This window comes from Cydia strobilella, chromosome 23, assembly GCF_947568885.1.
Source record: "Cydia strobilella chromosome 23, ilCydStro3.1, whole genome shotgun sequence".
Lineage (NCBI taxonomy): Eukaryota > Metazoa > Arthropoda > Insecta > Lepidoptera > Tortricidae > Cydia > Cydia strobilella.
In genome coordinates, this window is record NC_086063.1 from 2,663,936 (window position 1) to 2,689,055 (window position 25,120).

General features: G+C 37.6%; 1 protein-coding gene and 1 long non-coding RNA gene across 2 annotated transcripts in view; one reads left to right on the forward strand and one right to left on the reverse strand.

Moving 5' to 3' along the window:
- LOC134751804 (uncharacterized) overlaps window positions 1-19,355 on the forward strand; it is a 123,738-nt gene extending 104,383 nt beyond the window's left edge. The window contains exon 2 of the long non-coding RNA XR_010128703.1: window positions 19,230-19,355. This is a non-coding gene — a long non-coding RNA (uncharacterized LOC134751804). The remainder of the gene's footprint in view (window positions 1-19,229) is intronic.
- Window positions 1-25,120, reverse strand: part of LOC134751797 (ribosomal protein S6 kinase alpha-4-like) — a 225,729-nt gene that overhangs the window by 81,298 nt on the left and 119,311 nt on the right. The window contains exons 5-6 of the mRNA XM_063687287.1: window positions 15,787-15,902; window positions 12,845-13,033 (exon numbers count right to left, since the gene is read on the reverse strand). Of these exons, the coding sequence (XP_063543357.1) occupies window positions 12,845-13,033; window positions 15,787-15,902 (305 nt within the window). The remainder of the gene's footprint in view (window positions 1-12,844; window positions 13,034-15,786; window positions 15,903-25,120) is intronic.

The following is a 25,120-nucleotide window of genomic DNA, read 5'->3' on the forward strand; positions in this document are numbered from 1 at the left end:
AAAGAAAATTGCAATGTCAGGCCTCTGAGAGTATAATTACAGACCCTTCAAGAAATTATTGGAAATTACACTTTAACTAGAAGAAGTTAAAGTGGTTATTTGAAACATCCAATATTCGCATGTCGAGGAAAGTGGAGGCGCTATACGGGGAAACCCGAGCCGTGGCACGCGAGTGCACAGAAACAGGTTAGCTAGTAACTTTATCTTTATCATTCAAGTGCAGATACGGTCGGGTGGAAGAGAGACAGAGTCAAATGGAGTAGCGGAACTTATCTCTATTTATAATTGGACCGATGATACTGGGTTCATAACAGGACCGCGATGTGTCATCTGGGTTACTGTTTACAGTGATAACGTGGATAGCGGATACATAAATGGAAAAATAAAAATAAGTTTTTGTTAAAATGTTTGTCCATGTTAAATCTAAAGCTAGTAAATATAGCGGTGTTGAAATTGTTAATAAACTAAATAAAATATGAAATGGGTATAAGGAAGGGCAATATCTGCAGAATAATGTCCAGTTAATTACATAAAAGAAGATGCACAATAAAGCATCGTTGACGAGCCGGATCTAAAAGGCGGAACAGACTACAAAAGACCTCTAGATAATGACGAAAAAAAAAACTGTGGCTTACAGTGAAAGTGACGGTATCAAACCTCTCTGACAATCGAAATTTAAAATTGGAACAAGTCGACCCCATTCCGGGCGCGTCTTCGCCGCACGGGTAGTGCGAAAATAAATAATTAAAATTAGCCTGTAACGATTATCCTCTCATTAATAACCTCCTGTATTTGAATGTATCAATGGCGATTTTATTTTTCGACAAACAGTAGTTCCGCTCTGATAAACGCAATTATTTTGCCAGCTTTCACATCTAGAATGGCGTTCTGCGATTGCAAAGTCCAATAATGGTCCTATGTATTTTGAAACTATATCGAATCGTAGAAACGTGGGTTAGTTATTGAATAAGGTGTTGTACGCGTCATTAAGTTAGATAAACAAGTATCTAGCGCAGTGCATTCATTGGCTTGTTTCTCCCGAATCGCCATATGCAAACCAGCAGAGTTGAATCGTGATTATTCACAGTAGTTACGGTTGTGGGACTCGCCGTAACACTAGTTCGCATACAGCGATACGGTTGAATGTGATAGGTATTATAGCTCTGATGTTTTGATATAACAGGTTGATTTGCATATTACACATAGGCCTTTAGAAGATAAACGTCACAATTGCATTGGAATGCTTATTAAATACGTCAGTTGTTCAGTAAGTAGTTCTACTGCAGACGTAACTCCGGCGTTCACACCAAAAGGCTTCAGTTATTGTTTTACATAACATGTTGTTGTGTTTAAGAGCAAGTGCACTGAACATGTAACAACTCGGCTGATTGAGCGTTTAAATCCATATGCATGTGTCTAAGACAGACTGCATTCTAAAGCCATATCGCATGTCCATATTGGCATAATGATCGCTACATGACAAGTCGTATTATCATGAATCATGAGGAAGTCCTATTTTCCGTTTTTGGCCGCGCTTTTAATTACAATTATTTATCTTGTTTATCCTTATCAAAAGCTTTAAGAAAAGGTGATAAAAACATTCGTTGAATATATTATTTCTGTCCGATCAGACCTTGTGCAGACTTTGCAATATTGCAGAAATAATTTTCTCGGGAGCTATACCGTGGTCCGTGGGGTCCGTGGTGGACTAACATTTAAGAGCCAAGGAGACTAACTTTTTTTTCTCTCCAAGCGGATTGGCAAACAAGCCGAAAATGTATTAAGCTGTTGCAGCGTTTGTAACAGAATTTTTTTCTAGTTCACCAGTCACCATCTGAGGTGCCACAGAGGAAGCTACATTTATTTAATCTTTCCTATAAACTGGAAAAGTATTTTCTAAAAAAAAGCTTAGTTTGCGAATATTTTCCCTGAGGCTCATATATCGGCGACGAGGGGTGGCTAGCCTTTAGCGATATCTATGTAAGTATGCTTATTGATAAATGGTCAATTTTAACCATTTTGTTTTGGATTAATGTAAGTAAATTTGAATAATGTACCTTTTTAGGTACATAATAAAAAAAACCTGACATTTTCGTATTCCAGTCGCATTCCTGACAAACGGATAAAATTCCTGACGTCTTGTAACCTGATGTGGAGAACTCCGTTTTGTTTTTCAAAACGTGCTAGAGCTTGGTAGTATGGGTAAAGTAAGGGAGTGTCCTAGTAGACCAACAATTTAAATAAATAATTGGAGCACAGCTAACAATATAACAATATAAATTCATTGAGCAGCGCGAAAGGCTTGCGGAACTGAGTGCGTACGCTTTCACTTGCTGGGAACCTTCTTGATAACGTTGAAACATTCGGCAGTTTCGCAATACGCCGCAATATACAGTTTTGCATAAATGTGAATGGTGACTTTCACTAGGAGGAGTTAATGTCACGATGGAACTAATTATTCGTTTAATCATTAATGCACCAAAATAACTTGACCTTGACTTGACCGCTACACACTTCGGAAATAGAGAAAAGGTACTCCTTAGCATCGAACATTCCGATATAAACCTATAGGGAGCGTTCATGAACTGAAGGGGGCAGCACAGGAGTCGTCAGATTTTTGGCGCGAGGCGCTGTGAAGTTTATGCTTCCGTTTCGATATAGCCCACTTGCTTTGGCGTGAATGTACATACATGTTTATGTATCCGATTCAGGCCACAAGATGGCAGATCCTCCAACGCGCACGGCCCCTATAGGAAATCGCAGGTTTTCTAAGACTGATTGACAACCATCAATGCTGATTTGATTTACATAATTCTGCCTTAAGAGCTGATGAAATATGTCACAATTCTATTCGACATTGTAGAGAATAAAAATTACTGATAATTGCATGAGAACGACATTATATTCTGCAAATATTTCTAGGTTTTTGACGATGTTGATGACAGTAGGCAGTTCTTTCTTTGAACATTAATTATTTCTAAGATTGCCCTAAAGGTCTGCACAGCGGCGGAAGACAATGAGGTGTAGCTAAGTTAATCAGTAATTTTATCTATTTTTGCTTTAATGTTCTAACTGTGTGATAGATCTGGATGCTAATGCGATAATCAAAGAAACAGGGCTATCTGTTACGTTAGTTAACCTCTCGTTTCGTCAGCGTAACGGGACAACCCGTTCGGTCGTAATGTCGCAAAACGGACACGCTTACCCCGGTTAGCCTCGCTTTCTGCGCTGCGATTTCAATGCGAACCGTTTATTAATCTTATTTGTTAAGGAACTTGGGGACTGCTTTATAAATCGGTGATTCTTTAAAATAAAAATTGCATAATAGTTTAATTATAAACTTCGGTTTCCGCAATTAATCCGGAATATTACCACTGCATATATACCACAAACGCCGGTGCCTACGCCGGTTTTTTTGAATAGATATTTGAACCATCCCTGAATCCCTACCGCTCTCGCAATATTCGAAAACGTGGGATTTAGAAAGGCAGTTTTCGAATTTCGATGTTCGCTGTAGCATCCAGGCTTCCTACACTGACTCAATATAACTTCAGGATCATGAGAGCTGTGTAGCTAAGTGTGAGTCAGTGTGTGTTAAGTGCTTCTTTTAAACAGCACTTATTTATTTATATTCGTCCGGTTCCGTACATTGAGTTTTAGATATCGCACAACTTATGTGTTTTAAACTGTTACTTTTACTGATCCAATTGTGAACAGTCTCTCTCATCTAAGCGCTTTATTAGTAGCATCTTAACTGAGTCGCTGGGGCGCCTAATAAAAACGCATCATAACATATGCTTCATCTGCAACTGACATATCATGACAATATATTAATAGCATGCAAATGACTGACGAGAGAGTGAGAGTTCTTTCCCGGCATGCTTATTGTAAACAACAGTGCTTCGGTAATAAAGAATAACAAATGAATCATGATCACAATATCACACAAATACCTACACGCCACGCCATTGTTGTCAAATTGCCTTTTGACCCCTTAACAATAACCTTCCTCATATCAGAACTGAGAGTTTTCGGGATATTTTCCGTTATTATTATATGTTGTTGGACTTGTTGGTATGAGTAGGTACTCGTAAGTGTGTGTTTAAATAATATTGTGCAATGCGAAGTTGTTTATAAATAAATAATAAATAAAATAAAGAAATATTATTGGACATATTTTACACAAATTGACTATACTTTCTTTGATTGGATTTTTTTCTGCATCAGTTGATTTAGGTACAGAGTTTAAATTAAAAACATATACCTTCAATTTTTTTTTTAAATTAAGCCCAACCAAAAGAGACTTGAAGGAACTGTCATAGGGGCCATCATCGAACGCGAGAGGTATAATAGTGGATAAGCTGAGTGAAAGAAAAGTACAGTCGGCGATAAAAGCTTGTGAAGTTTTTGACAACGGCAACGTTTGAGTGCGCCCGCGCCAACATGGCGGACATCTGGGTCACGGCGACTCGGCTGCGGCTACTAATTTTTAAGCCGAAATCACGCTTTGCATTGCGAGTATTGCTACGTGTACAATTTTGTGTGTATTTGTACATTTTGTAAGTTTAGAGCAAGGCTTGTTGGTTAGGTCATAAAAATACAGTGGATTTCATTTATTACGACCTTAGATGTAGTCCTATGAATTTAAAGCATACTTTACTACAAGATTCATGTGGATAGGGTTGCCATACGTCCGGATTTTTCCGGATATGTCAGGATTTTTGAACCTCTGTCCGGATTGCGGCCGGACTTGGCAAGTGTCCGGATTTTTAGGAAAGACCTCACGATACAGTACACCGCAGAGCGCAGCGTGCCGCCGGGGCGTCGTTCAAGCTACGCCAAATCTCTGTTACAAGAAATGTCCGGATTTTTAGGGTGATGTCAGGATTTTTATCAGGACATTTAATTCTTTCATATGGCAACCCTACATGTGGATATTCGGGTGTAACGCCGAATTCGGATGTAGCGACGGTTCACGACTGTTATCTAATAATTTGTGACTGGTGACATCGCCTTCGGTAAAAAGTTCATCCGACACGTAGAACGACATGTAGAACCGAGCCCCTGAATTTTCATTGAAACAAGCTAAAACTGACATCTCCGAACGTAACAGTCCACAATGTCCACATTCTTTTACGCTAAAACAATTAGAATTAGTCTTTCTATTTTCCGGCGGGCCTACGCAAACGTGCATATGCACGTGCTATCCCTGTCTCTCGGAGAGTGGAGCTATATTTAGCGTCCCGCTCTATTTTAATGCGTACGCGCAAGGTGACACGGAGATAAACTCGGTTGATTTACGCTGGGTCAGTGGGGTTTCTGCTGTGGTTTATATATTGTGGGTAATATCTTTTAATATCCGTGTTTCACAACTAGTGTTGCAGGCAGACATAATTATAGCCTGTTTAACGACCTTGATTACAGGCCCGTATTTAGAGACTTAGGGCCTCTAGGCACTTAGTATGGTACTTAGGGAAGCCCCCTTCTCCATCTCAAAACCATTGCTGGGTTGCCTGGGCTTGGGGCTTGAGGGCCTAGGCGGAAATCCGGTCCTTCTTGATAGGTAGTCTAATGTTTATTATTAAGTACTAACGTAGGCTAGGATTAACTGTTTGTTTGTTGTCTTTAAAAAATATATAAATAAAAAAAAATATATATATACAGTAGAACCTCAATCGTCCGAACCTCGATTATCTGAACCCTCAGTTATCCGAACGTTACAGCCTTTGTCAATCAAAAATGGACGATTTTATAAAAAAAAATATATGTATAAATTTCAACGTTAACATGTATAATTACGTAAAATTTTAATGTACTGTACTATTTTTATGTAAAAAGGTGTAGTTTTTGTTTGATCTCCTTCTTAAAATATTTATCAGTACGGTTTTTACTCACTATTATTTTTAGTCGCTTTTGGCGACATGTTTCGGATTCTTTGGGAATCCATCCTCAGGCACGAGTGTCCGCGGCGGTTGTTCGTCGTGCACTGCCCGCGCCGCCCGCCTCGTCGCTCGTATTTTGAAATATGTCTCACGATAGTTTAAGTGCGATCTCCTTCTTCTCATATTCTTATTTTTTTTTATTTGACGCCTGTTTTGTTGATCGTGCTTTGGTTTTAAAGCTCATATAGTATGTATGTGAGTATCTGAAGAGTGGAAACCTCAATCTAGATTAATATTTCATTTAATTCCAGTAACTGTAATGCCATACGATAAATAAATAATATGTGTAGTATATTCTAGAAGTACCTACAGCCAGGCCAATCGATTTTAATTCTGAGAAGCTTTAAACGTTGTCAACTTGTCACCGGTTGCCTTAATACCTATGGACATTTGTAAACAATGATAGTTCAATGCACTACTACTCAACAAAGAACTATTTTATTATTACATCAATCAAAATCCAATCTAGCTTTATCGGAATAAAGTCTAAAATCACATAATCATCACAATTCGGGTTTACAACAAAGTCGGTTCGATAAACATTGAGGTTATTAGAAATAGTACCTTATTATATTGATTGAAAGTTGTATTTCGAGTGGTAGGGGAGATTGTGACACATAGGGTCAGCGGACGTAAGATTGTTTATATGATATTGGGCATCGGAATGGGCTTGGTATGCAAAAAACCGTCTTTAAATGGCGGTGCTAATGTGATGCTAGTTAATTAGTAAGCCGATTGATGATCTTAACCTTGTAAGCCGTTTTGGACACAGAATAGACGATATACAGGATGGCTAAAAAATAAGTGCATTACCGTTGCCAGGGAGGTTTTATACTGTATTAAAAAAAAAAAAAAATTAAATTATTTATTTTCGTAAAATATTAAAATTATTTATTTTCGTAAAATATACAGGTGTCTATAAGTAGGGGATAGTGCTGCCCGGTAAGCAAAATTTGCCTGTGTTGGGCAACACCACTCTTCCTTAATTAACAGATTGTTACACGAAAACATTTTTTTTAAGTACTAGTATATGTGCCATTCTCAACCAAAAGGGTACTTATTGTCGGTTATCAATAAGGCGCTATTTCCATATAGCTTCGATTTGAAATCTAAATTTGAAATTGTCTAAGCCTTAGACAATAAAGTCGTGTTTACATATTTTTGAGCCATTTGTCTGGATCGATATTTTTTTGCCTTCGACTGCACCACATTGTGGGTTGTCGATAAGGTTGATTTCACCTTAGACTCTAAGGTGTACGAGCGTACACATATTTTTTAAACTTTGAGAATGTAACAGTCGAAGGCAAAAATATGTGAACACGACTTTATTGTCTAAGGTGTAAGAGCGTACACATATTTTTGAAACTTTGGGAATGTATATATATTTATGCCCTTGACTGTACCTATATATATCGACGGTGGAAATTTCAAATGTCGTAAGACTCGTAAGGAACATATGGCCGTATGTCCCTTACGACATTTAAAATTTCCACCGTCGATATATTTATGCCTTTGACTGTACCTTTTTGTTGAAAACGAGACATCTCTTTTTGTTAAGCTGTTACAGAATGGTAGATGCTTTTGACACGTAGTCTGATTCGCTGCTTTCGATGCTGATTGTGACTGTGACAATACTAACGTATTCTGTGTAAATTAGAATATTAGTATAGGTCAGTAGCCTGCCTTGATCTCCGTGTATTGTTTAGTGGTCGACCTAGATATTTACATGAGCGTGTTTTAGTGCCACAACCACAATCGGCCGCTTGAAACGACCTTGAGTTTGCACGTCCAAATTTTTCCTGTTCGTCCATTTTAAATTTTAGAGATGTTCTCTGGTATTTGCTAATGATTTTTAGCAAATTTATTCGCGATTTTGGGGCTGGTCTCATAGTAAAAGTTGCTCCGTATGACCTATAATATTCACATCATAAAATATTGCAGGTTATTAAAAAAACTTCCTGTATAGATTCAAAGAAATATACGCAGTGAAGCCAGGCGTGGCTCACTCCGTGATTTCGTCGCGTCGCTACAAATACATGCGGCCCCACGCGGCCCACACCAATTGTGGTGTCTAACCATAGCGGTTGCCGCGCACCGCTACAGAACGGACGCCTGTTCGCGCTTGCGCCACATAGAGGTCATATCTGTCGTCATAGACGCGTTTTGTTAGAGATTGAACCTTCTGCACCTAGTATTATTTATTCTGTGGTGAAGCTAAATAAAAATGTGTAATAATAATCGTGTGCACAGTATACAAATACCGCTTATTTTATTTAGAAGGCCTTGTCCGTCACTACCCGACTCGCGTATAATTAGACTGGGAACTATTTTGCCGCATTGCCGGACATTTGGCTCTAAAACTGATAAATGTTTTGTGTCCGCCGATCTTGCAACTCGAAAACTAAATAACAAATAACAATGCCGTAGAATGTGTACCTAAATGCCTACTTTGCTCCAAAATTCGAAAATAAATGTACATTTTAAAATTATTATACTGTGGTATATTCCGATTTAATGTTGTTAATTCCGGTTGTCAGGGGCAGAGGTTACCAACTAGAGAAATATGCAGATATTTCTAAGCACCTTGTTCGCTCAGATACTTATCTCAGTCTGCATACCACAAGCAAACATTTTTAAGTACTTTCGGATTTCGGAGATAGCACAGAATTAGCGCCGAACGACCGCGGAGACATGTATGTAGGTCACGGTCCGATCGCAAGCGACGCAAGATGCGATATTAAAAAGCATGAAAGGGATGCACAATGCAGTTACCACATTCAACTCAAACACTGTATCGAGTTATCCGATATATCTTGACCTAAAAAGTCGAACAACTTTGCCTAATCGTGTATCAGTTTGTACTGGTTGCTGTGCTGTGGTTGTAGTGATGAGCTGCGAACGCGAGCGCAGATTTTTATGCTTATAGGCAATTTAGTCTTGGATTTTTGTAAATTTCGAGTCAGTTTCTGGCTTGTATCCAAGGTGTCGAGCTCATGGAGAAATCGGCTTGATATTTGTGAAACTTCGCCCTGTCAGCTACAGCATTTCGTATTTGTCGGCTTGTGTAGATTTCGTTTGTTTAGCTATTTTGAAGTAGTGTTGAAGAAGAGCATATCGATACAAATTAATAATGTTACAAATATAATGTCAATGGTTTCGTAAACTTTATTTAAAAGACAAGGTCAGTTAACCCCTCAGCTCCCAGGGGCCCAAATTTTACAACCAAAAACACAACTGTATTTTGATTCTCTTTGCCGACTCCATATCTAGTGGGATGTGACGGGTAAAGAAAAGTGTGGCTGTGCTGAAATCCTGTTAGTAAAGTCGCCATCAGATATATCGGAGCGGCCAAGCACCTCGGCCGCTCCGATATATTTGATGGCGACTGTACTAAAAGCAACACTAAATCATCGGTGGCTCTTATATAATTGCAATAAAGTTTATGAATTTCCAGTGTGTGTAATTGGTTATGCCCACCAGAATATAATATTTATGTTACCATCACTTAGACTTTAATATTATTGAATTCTTTAAAGCAAAACTAACAATTAAAAGCGTTGAGATTCTAAAAGATTCCACTATCTCTTGGGATTAGATCTAATTACTACCTTGAGTGATCCATTAATACAAACTAAGACCATCCTTATTACATCGTGGTAAAGTCTTATATGGCCTGGCCGTTGTCTGTAGTATACATAAGACAAGGTGAAATCAGTTTTAAAACAAATTGCACAAAGTGTAAAATAGAGTGTATTGTTGCATACGTTAACTTTCTATTAAAAGATTGGTTTCATTCACACCGCACAGCTGGGATGACGTTCCAACAGCCCAGCAAGCTAATACAACACTCTTGCATACAAGAACCGTTTTCAACACAGTTAAACGCCAAATTGTAGTATATATTGCATTGTTACACGTTTTTACAAAGGAAAATGCAATGAAAAAAATAACACCGGAACTAAGGGCATACTCCAAGTAAAACCAAACTAGGTTAAAATTGGCTCAACAAAAAAAATACCATGAAAACATGTCTACTTCTAATTTAATTTCAATTGTATATAGTACCCTGCATGCGACAACAGTATAATTTTAGTATAATATCGTCAAATCCGAGCTATTCTTCAAGCAAAATTTTAAACAGAAGTATACTTTCAGAGTTATTGAGTGAGAGGTGACAGTCAACACCATTTATTGATCATTCATGGACTCTATTGCCAAGACTTTAAGGTCTACCATCAGTCATATAGCTGCTGTCGGTAAAGGTGCTCATTAGCTGGTTCAGGGTTCTAAAATCGAATCATTGTAAACAGGGGCAGACTAGATGGTATGGTTACAAGAACCGAGCATGCTGTATTATCGGTGCAAGAACATTGCACAGAAATGTGTATCAAACAATAATAGATCATATTACAGTGATATTAGAACTGTAAGTATACATAATTATCAAGTCAAGACACTAAACCGATGAGCGTGTATAAAGAATGCTATGAAAGTGAATGAAGCGAAAAAGTGTGTCAGAATCGTAGCAAGTGGAAATCAACAGCAGGGAAATGGGCGCGATTAAATTTGTAATTGTGCACTGATGATTGGTCAATGGTGCGAAGACAATACAACATATATATGAATTTTTAAATTAAAATACTCCAGACCTAAAGCCTTGGGGGAGGCCTATGTCCAGCAGTGGACGTCTATCGGCTGACATGATGATGATGATGATGAGACCTAAAGCACGACTCAACAACCGTATTACGAGTATAACACTGACCAAGAACAAGAAAAGCCTTAAGAAAAGTTAAAGCACATGGGAAATTATATTGCCACACTAAATAATTTTGCTGCTACAGTCTCCTTTCCCACATACCTACATAGCTAAAATATATTTAAAAATACGCATAATAAGTGAATATGAACTGAGTAACTGAGAGTATTATGAGGCAAGCACGGTAAGAAAAATGAAAGCACCGGCGAAAGGCATTTGAACACGACCTGACCCTAATGGCTTTAACTACTGTATCTGTATTTTCGTAGTTGCCTACTTTTCAACTGCCGAAATTGTTAAGTTATTTAAAAGGGGAAATATGGTTCCTAACTGATTTACGAGCTATAAAGAGTGTTCTAGAATCTTGTGAATCTTTAAGTTTATAATCTTGTTTACTTTTGTGATCGTAAAAAAAATTAATCGTATTCTTGCTGTTATTTAGAAGAAATGTACTTATTTGTAAATTTATCAGGCAAAGGTTAAGGTGGGTTGTTGATTTCTTTTTGAATATTTATAACAATAAATAGTTTTTTGCTTAAAAACTGTTTAAATCTTCATTTTTAAGTAAATATTTAATAACAAACCTGGTAAACAACAACGGTAGTGTGAAATAGTTGAACAATTCTTAATTGAGATTTAGGTCAGAAAATCGCGTTTTATGTAAAACGTAACTTTGAAAAATGTGTAAGAATAAGAATAAGAATAAGAAATATTTATTAGCACAAAAAAAACTGTAACTTGTATAAACACCGAATTCTGTCATAAACTTTATAAACATTTCTATTTACCAGACATGATATATAAATATAAACATAACATAACATTTGAACACGTCAAGATTCTAAAACAAAAGTAGGTCAAAATAAAACACACAATTCATTCCGGATACCGTTACAAAGACGAAAATATCACACCGTAGTATTCATTTTAAAGAATGTTAAAAACAACATAATATGGCATATTTGTATCTTGATTTCTTGAGTCTACCTAGATTTCTTTATTCAAGTTATTTCCTTGGATTTCACGGGCCTATAGCGTGGGGATATAGATCCAACACGTAGAGGCCCCTTGGAGAGCTATAACGTCATGAAGAACGCCTGCTGGAACCTGTTCTCAGGCGCAACAAAGTGACTATATTGTATGAGTATGAGGTCGCGGGAATTCGGTGGTTGCGAGCGGCACAGGATCGGTCGGAGTGGCGAGCCTTGGGGGAGGCCTATGTCCAGCAGTGGACGTCTATCGGCTGACATGATGATGATGATGATGATGAGGTCCCTAACGACTTTCATATTGATTGTCACTGTAACAAGGTACGAAATGGTACTGAAATTAAATTATTTGACTGTATGTCTATGTCAAGATATTATGGAATGCCTGAGTAGTATAGATATTTCTGCGCAGAAAACAGTCCGTATCCGTAAATCAGTTCCACCGGAACACTGTACTACCGTAACTAAATGGTTACGCAATGTTCCTATTATTTTTACTTCCACGTTTAACTCGCTGTTTGAGAGTCGAAACAAGTAAATGGATTTAGTGTTAATTATACGCTGTTTCAGCTTTTCTTAAGTAATACAAGTTGCGTAACTAAGATAATTTGCTGATATAAGTAGCATATTTATTCGATCGTTCATTATACAGTAGCGGAAAATAATCTATAATATTTTTTCAGATACATTTGAATTTTTTTTTAGTTTTTTCTCAAAAACGGCTCTAGCGATTTCGATGAAATTTACAATATAAGGGACGTATGAAAAGGACAATTCGATCAAAGTAGGGAACATTTAAAAAATAATTAGTTTGAAATAGTAAAGTAATGATTCTTTTTAATTTTCAAATTTAGGTTTTATATTGTTGGTAAGATTCGCTTCGTCCAGGAGAATTTTCCTTAGTTTACCGGTCATAACCTCCCTTAAGTTAATATATAAAGGTACTCACGATATCATGCCCCTGACTGCCGCTCCTGACCACCTCAGGCACCATATACTCTATGGTTCCACAGAAGCTCTAGGCTCTACTCTCTCCGCCGCAGAATTCTTTGGACACGCCGAAGTCAGTCAACACTATATGGCCTTCGTCCAGGAAAATATTCTCCAGTTTACCGGTCATAACCTGCCTTAAGTTAATATATAAAGTTACTCACGATATCATGCCCCTGACTGCCGCTCCTGACCACCTCAGGCGCCATATACTCTATGGTTCCACAGAAGCTGTAGGCTCTGCTCTCGCCGCCGCAGAACTCCTTGGAGAGGCCGAAGTCAGTCAACACTATGTGACCTTCGGCGTCCAGAAGGATGTTCTCCAGTTTGATGTCGCGATAGATGATGCCGAGCTGGGGAAGAATATTATTGGTTAGGATTACTAATGATTTGGATGAACAATAAAAAGAATTACAGTAACACGAACAAAATAAGACGTGTGTCCTAAATCTTATGCAATTTGCAACGAAATATGGTCGACCAATGATCAGGGGCACGTTTATCAAAAGCTTGTAGCTTGTAATACAAGTGGAAGTCCCTTTCTAACAAAAGCTGTCAAATAGGGACTTCCACTTGTATTAAAAGCTACAAGCTTTTGATAAACGGGCCCCAGTCAAGTGTTGTTGTAACGTGCGTGCGTGGCGTTCTGTTCAAGAACTTCAGACTATAAGACTATTACTTATTCTGTGCTATAAGCACGGGTCAACGCAAACTAGTGGTGTCAGACTTGTCTTAGTTTGTGGTGAATTGGAAAGAATTACTCGTGCTTCTACAGTGGCTGTCTCCAAATTAAATGATGAGACAGGCGGGAAAAACTATCCATCAGTTGTAAAAATAAATAAAAATAGGACCTTATTACACAAATTGAGTTGTTGACGGCCGACAACAAACTATGGAAGCGGAGCGTAAATCTCGCGACCTAAACGCGTAAGCGCCATGATTTCACTGCGCTTGCGAATGAAATTTCATTGTTTGGTATGGCTTCTCTATAGTAATAATAACTCAATGGAAGTAACAAAATATTATCTCCCAAGTCGTGACAGCCCTGAATCACTATTCATCGGAAAAAGACCTGTGGGATAAACGGGTATTTCCAGAAACACGTAGGACGTGTGCCAACTCGGATGACAGGTAAAACTCCCTAATACGCAGAGTTGAAACATTAACAAACCCAATGAGTCTTCATTAGCTCTGTATACAAAGAAGAGAATTGTAGAGCTTATTACGAGTACATGGAGATAAATGCTAATTTGTTGGCACTCTTTGTTTCACCGCAAAAATAATTAGTCATAAAATTCACATTAAAATAACAAGCTCAATTCCTGAATGAAGTTCACACTGTACTAATTATCTTGTGTACAATTTTAACATCTTGATTCTTAAATATTTTTTTCGTATTTTCTTTTGAAGTAAGTTGTCTTCTAAGAATCTTATAAGGATTATTTTGTTAACTAAATAATAAAGTGGTGTTTTTGACCGTGATTTCTTTAACGATATTACATCAAAGAGTTAGTTGTACCATTACAATTAAAAAACACCACCTTATTCATACAACTTTAAAAACCTCAATCAGTTAATTTATCATTCGCTTGCCATTTTCCCATCACTAGGGATCAACACAGCATGTCTAATGTTTATTTCCTTCATTTCTCTGTCGTTCGTCACTTCATCATTCACCTGCTTTCTTTTCATTTCAACTCTCAAACAGTTCATCCACCTTTTCCTTTAGTTTATTTATGTTTTATCCCTTTCTTTTAAAATGACAGATTACGATTAATAGCTAATTGCAACTTGTACCTAGTGCGTTTATGAATAACGCATTAGTTTAAGATACTTCTAAAAACAGTAAAACTCATGTTATAATAAGGTTTCAAAATTGTCCATTATTAACAGTGTGGATGGTACTTAGGGTTGCCACCTTTTTCTTTACACACATAGTATTTTTGTCAAAATATTGAAAAAAATATAGTATTTACTGGGAAAAATAAAATAAAAAATAGGACGCCGATTTGAGGTTTGAGGCGAATTAAAAATCCAATTCGCATACGATGTGATATCGGTGACATTTGTATAACCCTTTCTTAAGTTATGAAAATAATATATAGTACAATTGACTAAAATATAGTACGATACTATATATTATAGTATGGATGGCAACCCTAATGGTACCTACATATACAAAAGTAGTGGGATATGATTTCACAAGATGAAACACTACGTGTTTAATGTTGCCAACATTTTTTTCAGAGCCGGGCAGACAGAGAATGAGTTTTTTAAATTACCATTTGACAATGTTGGAAAATTTGGCAAGTATTCAGCGGTGAAGATCTGAGTAGTTTCCTGTGATATAATGGTGTGCTATATTGGTGAACTTGAAACAAATATAGACTTGAGAAAAGTCTAACTGAAGCATAGAATCTAAATTTATTTCGTTCATGACAATTGAGTATTTCTATCGTTCTTCTTCGTTGTTTTGTTATGCAACTTTTAAGGTGATACTTCTAATAATTCGGTAAAAGGAAAGGTATTTAAGATTTATCACGCCAACAAACTTTTTCTCAAAACTGTTTCATAAAACTTACTGAATCACCCCACGGAGTGTCCTACTGACCAACTTCGGTTTGAACCATTAATTATTTGACAGTTATCGAATTTAAACTGTTGTGAGACATACTAACATTGAATCATTTTACGGTTTAGACTCACTTGTTTTAGTCACTCGCGCGACATGTTTCGGAGAGCCTAAACATCCGAAACATGTCGCGCGAGTGACTAAAACAAGTGAGTCTAAACCGTAAAATGATTCAATTTGACAGTTAGTTGGACAGATGTCATGTTATACAAATTCAGAAGAAAGTTTTACACTTTGGGATTAAAGATGGTAGTTATAGATATTCTTTTGGATATTTTCATTCCATTTTAACCCCAGACTCAAAAAGACAGGTTTGTTGCCAATTTCTGTCTGTGGCATCGTAGCTCTCAAACGGATGGACCGATTTCGATTCGGTTTCTTTTACGTGAGAGTACGAAAGGAAGAATGGAGTGTGGGAAAGATGGGAGTACGGGAATGGGAGAAGACGTAATCGGCTAATATGAAGAATCATACCTTATGTAACTGCTCGAGGGCAAGTATGATCTCGGCGATGTATAGCCGGACTTCATTTTCGTAGAAATGCTCCCGTTGGTACAGGTGTGTGAACAGCTCTCCGCCAGCAACGTAATCTGGAAATAACGGCATATGTTACAAAAATTACCAAACTTTTAATTAATTATGAAATAAAACTATGAAAACGGATTATATCGCGTATAATTAATTAATTTGCTAGTCCGTCTAAGCTAACGTTGCACCGATTTAACAATAAAGTGTGTTAGTGTCATTATTAGACGTCATATTTTTAAAGAAATTTAATATTAATGAAGACCAGCTGAGATGGATGTCATCTCAATAGTTCGCAATGCAACTAAAATCGCATGCGAGTTCGCGCACCATCTAAGCCTTAAAGGCCAGAGCAGCTTATGCGTAGACGTGCACGTGCGCTAAAATGTTTGAGCCGTGCACGCACACGTCACGCAAGCGGTGTGCCGTCTCCCAAAAGGATCTGTATATTACAACGCGCACGTGCACGCCGCGTATAGGTATAGCATGCAGCGAACTATCGACATCCGATATCGGATCGGGCAATGTGAAAACGCTCTAAGAGTCTGAACACTAAATCACCTGAGCTACATTAAATTGGCTATTGATCTTGAAACGGAATCGTAATTTGCCGGTATGTAGGTCGAAATATCAGTTGGCCTAAATGCACTAATGCGGTACGAGGCTGCTTTTTGGAATGTCCTAGTTTGGGCACTAGATAGTCATTAGTGTCGAGTGTTGTTTATTTATATTGGTTAAGTCTTATGGCATAAGAATAAAAAGACGTATTAGCGCAAATGGAAATCAATCAATATAAAATTAGGGTTACCACATTAATAGATTGACCATTAGCGATAGATCAATGGATTGACGTCGAAGCGATAGTCAAAAAAAACAATCAATAAATTGATAGTGTATTGGAGTACAGTCGCCATCAGATATATGAGAGCGGCCGAGGTGATCAAAAATATCTGAACACGCTAACGCCTTGACAGTAGGGGCGTGTTTGAAACAAGAAGAATTTTATAGTTTAGCAACACTGACGCTATGGAAGGCATCTTGCGTACCATTGGTACAGTATAAAGTGCTTCTATTAGTTCAGTAGATATTTGGCATTTTCAAAATTATCCCGCTTTTGAAGTCGCTCTAATAAAGACGTCATTCGGCAAGTATGATAATGCCCTAATGCACCTTAAAGCCGTAACACACTACCGCACCGCACCGCACCGCGACCTTGTTGCGATGCGTGCGGCGCACTTTTTTTTTCTCTTTATTTTGGCACAAACAGTCATTACAGAAAAGTGACATTGAAAAATATTACATATAATATTGACAATACAGTGCCGAAAACGTAAGTATTGATAGTGTGTCAAAAAATACTCGTGGCTTCTTTATTAACATTTTCGGCTTCGCCTTCGCCTCAAATTGTTACTCACGCCACTCGCCTTTTTTGACCTCTCTTAAACAACGTTTTCATAAAATACTATTTTTTTTTGTCGGCCTTCACCACTGGAGGGCTTCGTCATTTTTTCTTTAATATTTATATGACATCTATTTCAGTTTACAACGCAATTTTGTTTGTTTGGTAAACCATTTTGAACACTCCGCCTGCTAAGTTACTTTTGCTACTGTTTGTAAACTAATCCTGAGCATCCCTTTATTAAAGAACAATACACTTGAAAACGCCGCACTCGTCGCAGTAATACGATTATACGATGCACTGAATTCATGTTATTTTAATAGAAATACGAATTAACCATATTATGTGTCAGTAAACGCGTAGAATGCAAGAAGGCGAACGCCAACTACGCACTAGTTATCTCCGTTTGCCCCTTTAAGGGGCCCACTGACTATCAGTCCGCCGGACGATATTGGCCTGTCAGTTAGAACAAAAATTTGACAGTTCCGAACAACTGACAGGCCGATATCGTCCGGTGGACTGATAGTCAGTGGGCCCGGTAAGACTGTCATATTCTGAAAGGTTTTTTTTTTGACAGGAGTCATCATATTTTGAAATAAGAGCCATTAAGAGCGTTGCTTGTATTTTTGTTAATAAAAGTGAAAATACGTTATTTTTTATGTACCTATTTTGTTTGTATATTTTGTTCTTTTTTTATAAAAATCTCATTTCATATTGAAAGCAAATTAAGACAGAGTGATTTTTGTTGCCAGTTTGACATGATTTTATGGATAAAAAGCAGGACACAGAATGGTTTTAACCAAAAAATCTAGTTTTGTCTGAGTGTTAAATTCGTTTTTACGGACGACTAGTCGAGATAAAAAGCCTGTACTTACGGACGGAATAGAAATATCGATTTTTCCTCCATGTCGACAAGTACTCTTATAAGGCTTAAGTAGTGTTATAAGTTCGCCTTAGTACATCCATTACTGTAATTTATTTCTGTAAACCTGTGTTGTGTACCATAAAGTGATTACTACTACTACTAGTTTTAAATTAATTTTCTTTTCTATAATAATTTTATTAAGTATAGGCAATTTGAGTTAATAATAAGTACAATGCGGGCTCTATTTATCTCCGCCATTATACACGCGGTTCTATCGAGTGTTTCCCAACCTCTCAGTGCACCCGTGCCTGGCAACAGTGCGATTGATAAACTTCACGAGGCTCAACGTGGTTGATATGCATTGAAGGAAAGTTTATAAAATACAGTGCAGTCGGAAAAAGCGAGCAATGATCCCAAAGACACGAGTGAATACTTGTGATAAAAATTTCGTTGTAAAAAATATTGTGTTAAATACTACAGGAAGTTAAAAATTAAATTAACATTAGTCAGTGAACAAAAAAAAACCGGCCAAGTGCGAGTCGGACTCGCGCACGAAGGGTTCCGTACCATTACGCGCCCCCTTTTGTATGGAAGCCCCACTTAAATATTTATTTCATTCTGTTTTTAGTATTTGTGGTTATAGCGGCAACAGAAATACATCATCTGTGAAAATTTCAACTGTCTAGCTATCACGGTTCATGAGATACAACCTGGTGACAGACAGGCAGGCTGACAGAGAGCGGAGTATTAGTAATAGGGTCCCGTTTTTACCCTTTCGGTACGGAGCCCTAGAAATGAGCTGTTTGACTTATCTCTACAGCTGGTTGTTCAATAAACCGCTATCTCTCATAACTTAACGTCGGCGGGTTCAAACGCACGTGCAAGCACCACAATGGCGGCGGAAAAAGCGTCCGGCGGCGGGTCAAGGCAACGAAAAGCGTTATGAAACTATGCACATATCATATGCACCGTCATAACAAGAGACAGGGACCAGGAGCGCCGGCAACTTGCTCCTGCTCCCTTTGTTTGACATAATTATTGAGTCATCTGATTATCATTAGTCATAATTCTGAAACCGTTAACTTTTCAGGATTTTCGTAAGGTTATCCTATAGATAGATTAGGTTAGGTTAGGTTTGTTTTATGGCAATCCTGAAAAGTTACGCGTTTCTGAGAAAAACCAAATTATGACTAACGAAAATGCGGACAAAGAATACATTATGACTTAAAACTTTATGGAAAACAATAGAGACCCGCTCCAGTACTGCCCTCTAGGCGGACGCTCTCTACTTTAAAGCTGCATGGTTATTCATTAAACCTATATCTCTCGTAACTTAAAGAGGCCCCGGCAAGCTCGGCCAAATTTCACCTTCCCATACAAACGGATTTTCGTTCTTATTTTAAAACTACGTGTTGGATTGTAATGAAACTATATTTCGGTCTGAAATTAGTTTATATAGCTCCAGTTTATAAATCAACCGAAATAGAGCAAAAACAAGTTTTGTATGAAAAACGCTGTATTTTTTAACTATGGTATCTGAAGTTGTGTTGGAGGCCAAGACTCACTTTGGCTCATCGCGCCAGCAAAGTAAGTAAGTAAGTAAGTAAGTAAAGTTACATAAACTAATTACCAAACACCGGATTGACGGGGGCAAAAGTGCACCAGTGCTAGTAATTAATTAAAAATCGACTAAATTTATCGACATCGTAAAAAACAATTTTATCCATCATTATCAAAATGGCTAAGTTTGATTACATTTAATTGTGTGCAAACCTCTTTCATTTATACTTATCATAAGTATAAACAACCGATATCTGACATTGACGGTGTCGAGTCACTTGTGACAAGTATTGAAATTACATTGAATAATTAATTCAGTACAACAATATTACAAAATGGACATTCCGATTAATTACAAAATGGATATTGTCGCCCAGGCGACGAAGATTAAAGTCTGAAAATGTGGAAAAATGTTGATTGTATTTTATGAAAATTATATTAAATATTAAAAAGATTAATTGCTCATAAAGTTTATTTATGTTTTATGTGTATGTCGTTTTCTTCTTAATTCTTATTCTTAAAATTACACAACGGTTGTACGTCATTTTTATCGATATCAAGTAATAAAATTAATTTAATTTGTCCTCGCGCTATTAAACGTCAGTTCAGATTTGCCCCCGTCAATCCGGTGTTTGCTAATTACAGACATAGATATACCTTATCCTATTGTAAGCACAAAGTTTCAGAGCAAACTAGCTAGTCGTTTTAAAATGAGAGCGTAACTACGTTTGTATGGAAAACCGAGCTTGCCGGGGACCCTTAACGTCGGCGGGCTCAAAGGCACGTGCAAGCACCACAATGGCGGCGGGTCAAGGCAGCGAAAAGCGTTATGAAACGGCTTGTTTACTGTACGGTGGTAATTAATTGATTGCTTACGGGTAGGAATTTGGACAAATATGCCTGATTTGCGGACAGAGTGGACGTTGTACTGTACAGGTTTTAATGTCACAGGACGTTGTACTGACCAGTGTTGGTCGAAACGTTAATGCAAATTAACCATTAACCAGTACAAATTGAACCGTAAATTGTAACCGTCGGTTACGGTTTATGGTTCAATTTGTACTGGTTAATGGTTAATTGCAATTAACGTTCGGCCAACAATGGTACTGACTTCGTAGTCAGTGGCATATAAGCATAAGCTGAGAGTGGTATGGACAAGCGGATACCGAAGCATAAAGACTGTCAACCAGGAGTGTGCGACATGAGCATTGCCACCGGTAAGGTACGTACCACAAGGAAGGTACAGTAAGCTTAACTGTTGGATTAGCGCCCCTGCATATAATGTGTTTGCAGGGGTCCCGATCGGCCGATATATGCTGACTGTTCATTAAAACTGGTTTTCGCTATTATTCACAAGTCACAACGACGGGAATTAATCGCGTAAAATTAAGTTTTAAATTTACCTCCGACGTTCCGAGAATGGCGTTGTCCCCGTGGTCTCAGAGAAGACTGGCTAAAGTTGACATTAACATCTTCTAGCCGCGCGAATTTTTCGAACTACCCGCACTTGGTCTTGTTTATTGAGTAAAAATCGTAAAAGTTTAAATTAGTGTTTTTCGCTATTTGTGCAAGCCGTACGTCCGGTCAGCCGTTATGTAGGTGTAATATTATATTTAACTCTCAATAGCAATATGCCAATAAAATCAATGATTTCATGGACCGGAAATGCATTAGTACTATTAGGTCTTTATCATTATACCAATTTATCCCATACCTGGCACGTGTTTAGGATTCCAAAACATACAGTCAAGAGATGAGTCATAGGCAGAAAAAGCTCATGTCAACAACCCAGTTTTTTCCTTTCGAGCGTAGGAGAGAAGTAAAACGATTGCCACTTTGAGCAAGTTAGAATTCTGGCAAATAAATCAGTAAATATTTGCTACAACGTACCTGGAATTCCTTTTACTACTTAGAAAGCATTGCAATAAACATAACACGAGCATGCTTCCACGCAACTCAAATCAGAGTAAAAACATACTAGTTAAATTCTATTGTTTATAACTCGTGTCGCTTTTGTTTTATTTATTAAGTATTTTGTTTCATTACGACGTTATACGCTGTTTTATTCCACGCGCGGCCTGGATGCTCTAAAATTAGAATAATATACGCGTAATTGGGATATACCAAGAAAAGAACGCCGGTTTCATTTTCATTAGATTTGATAAACAACAACTTAAAACAATTATCAGTTGTTTATGTTTTATTTACAATGTTAATAAGGCTGCTAATGCTAATAGCACAGCTTGAAGTTTTAATACTTATGTAATATATATTCATTAGATGAAGTTAGCTAACATTAGGCACCCTGATTTCGTTTAGTCTTTCCTTTCCTAAACAATTTATGCATTTAATCATGTGTCAACTACGTAAACGAGTTCTCAAGTCTCAACTCGAGGGTCGTATGAGTCAGCTTCAAAATATCAGAAATTTTTATTTTTTTTCTGAGCGTTATAATATCGGTAAACATTTTGACAATAAAATTCTGTCCACATAAACGCTAATGAAAAATTTATAACAACAATCGACACATACTTACCCCTTATTCCTAAAACTTTACGGGCCTGGGCCTGATTGAGTTAAATTATGTTTTATCCCTTTCTTAAAAATACATATGTCAAAATGACAGATAAAGACAACCGATTCACAGCTAATTCAGGCTTGTAACGCGTTTATGAATAACGCCATTAGGGTTCCCACTGTCGTAACGAGAAATGTGATAGCCGTGCGTCATGGCCCGTATATTCAAATAGAGGTGTTCACACGACAGACGACACGATACCGATAATCGTCCTGTCGTGGCTTGTATATTTAGCCGTTCCATCGGTTTGCCGCTATCACTGTCACATTTCGCAAGAAAGAACGGAAAAGAACATGCGCGCCAAGTGTCAATTTTGATCGAATTTTGACGATTTTTATTTATTTTAAAAACTTACAGTATCGAAATACGAAAGCGGTAAAATTACTATTTAAATTAGGGTTCCGTACCCAAAGGGTAAAAACGGGACCCTATTACTAAGACTCCGCTGTCCGTCTGTCTGTCTGTCACCAGGCTGTATCTCATGAACCGTGATAGCTAGAGCTAGACAGTTGAAATTTTCACAAATGATGTATTTCTTTTGCCGCTATAACAACAAATACTAAAAACAGAATAATATAAATATTTAAATGGGGCTCCGATACAACGTGATTTTTTTGCTGTTTTTTTCCGTAATGGTACGGAACCCTTCGTGCGCGAGTCCGACTCGCACTTGGCCGGGTTTTTTTTATAGTGATTAGTGTCACATAAAAAATAACCGAGTAAAGTTGGATTAAAAGTCCTAGTTTTAGAGGTTACTTTGGGAATTAATTGTATCGAGCGAAGTGTCATACATTACGCGGGCTTAGCAAGCCTTTCTAGAAATAGTTTTGAATTTATCATACATTACAAAATCATGACATTAGTGGCGTAACCCGATTCGTGTCCCAATTCAGCGATTTCAGGAATTCGTATAATTCCCCTTATGGAACGGAGAACTTGCCAAAAATCAATTAGTCTAAAATTAGCATAGACTGCAGGTGCTTTGTCATTCTGCTGAATATTTGGGCGGTTAGTTTTAGTCCCAAAGAGGATCAAAGTGAGATCTCAGTATTCACTTCAACAATGCTTAATGTGGTTTGAATTTTTGCATAAAATAAATTTTATCATTAAGACCAGCATGATAGATGCTCATTAATAAAAGTTAGGTGACATAAACAAGTATACAGAGAGAGAGAGAGAGAGAGAGAGAGAGAGAGATAAGAGACACCGTGCTGGTCGAGCGAAAGTTAACTTTAGTGAGTTAATAATAGAGTATAAAATTAAATTATCTATGGTAGCGTTAAACGTTTAATGCAACCGTGTTGAAAGTCGCATTAGAAGTTTCACTTCAATTGGCGTTTTAAGCCCCGCAGAGTCGACAGATAGACGGAGAGGTTTGCTAACAAAACTGTGACTTCATGACTAGCTGTTTTCCCACTCACTGTGTTAAAAGAGCCATATGAACCAACAATGTTATGTCGACCCTTGGCCTGCGGTCAGCTTAAAGGTCGCTTTACTTTTGACAGTTACTGTTTTGACATACTCAAATTGACGTGTATTGTAAAGCCAAAAGAACCAAATGTGTAGTAACTTTTGGAAAACACAATAAAAGTCAATGCAACGTGATTTCATGTATGTAAAGTTTATCTTCAACAAGAATATAAATTTTATTGGTGTTTATACTTCTTACCACTTTATATATGTGCTTACATTGTTGAGTGGAGGTTGTTTTGGTTTCTCATCGTTATTTATTTTATTACTAGCTTTTGCCCGCGACTTCGTCTGCGTGGAATTAGTAATTTGGGTACCTTAATTCCTTAACAAATCTGCTTTTTAATTCATCCTTTATTCACCTCCAAATTGGTCCACACTATACATTTCCACCCCATTTTTTACACCCTTAAGGGATGATTTCGGGGATAAACGTTATTCTATATCCTTTCCCACAGCTCAAACTATCCCCATACCAAGTTTCAGCTTAATCGGTTCAGCGGTTATTGTTTCCCCATATAAATTTCCACCCCCTTGAGGGGCGAGTTCTGGGATAAAAAGTATTCTATGTTCTTCCCCGGGACTCAAACTATCTGTATACCAAATTTCAACTAAATCGGTTCAGCGGTTTAAGCGTGAAGAGGTAACACACAGACAGACAGACAGACTTTCGGATTTATAATATTAGTATGGATATTTTAGGTACTTTATTCGTGTTCTCTTGTAATGATAAGTTGTCTGAAATATAATTCCTTTCCGTACTGTTCCTGACACTTCGGTCGCTTAGGTAAATGTAATATCGAAAGCCGCAAACCAATCTTATCGAACCACAGAACGCGACACAAGAAACCAAGAGACATATTCAGACCACATTCAGACACATGAAGTCGATTTCAACATCAGTGCTTCGCATTCACACACATGTAACTGCGCTTTAGAACGAGCGTGACATATATTACGTGACACAGTAAAATATGATATCAATAATTCTCAGAATGCTCCTCCAACGCAAGGGCGCGCGAAAATCGTGACTATTGTAATACTTTAATTGCCGCGTTGCACAATATGTGAGATGGGTCGTTAAAAATGAGTTGGTGAAAATACTATCAGTTAACTGGATATTGTTAAACCCTATTGCCAAGACATACGGTTCGTTGTAAGTCAGTGTTTTCATAACTGTAGGCGCAGTGGGTCAAGGTGTTTGAATGTGGGTCCGCAAATGTTTTGGCGTTTATTTGGCAATTGTTGGCAACGCGCGTTTTATATGAGAATTTTTGTTTCTTATTTGAAAATAAAAAGCGCTGGCTGGACATGGAACAGAACAATATCATACCTGAGGATGCCGGATGAGGAAACCGGGCAAAGTGGAGAAGATTGAGTAGGAAAGCGGACCCTGGCGCTAGGCCGGGAA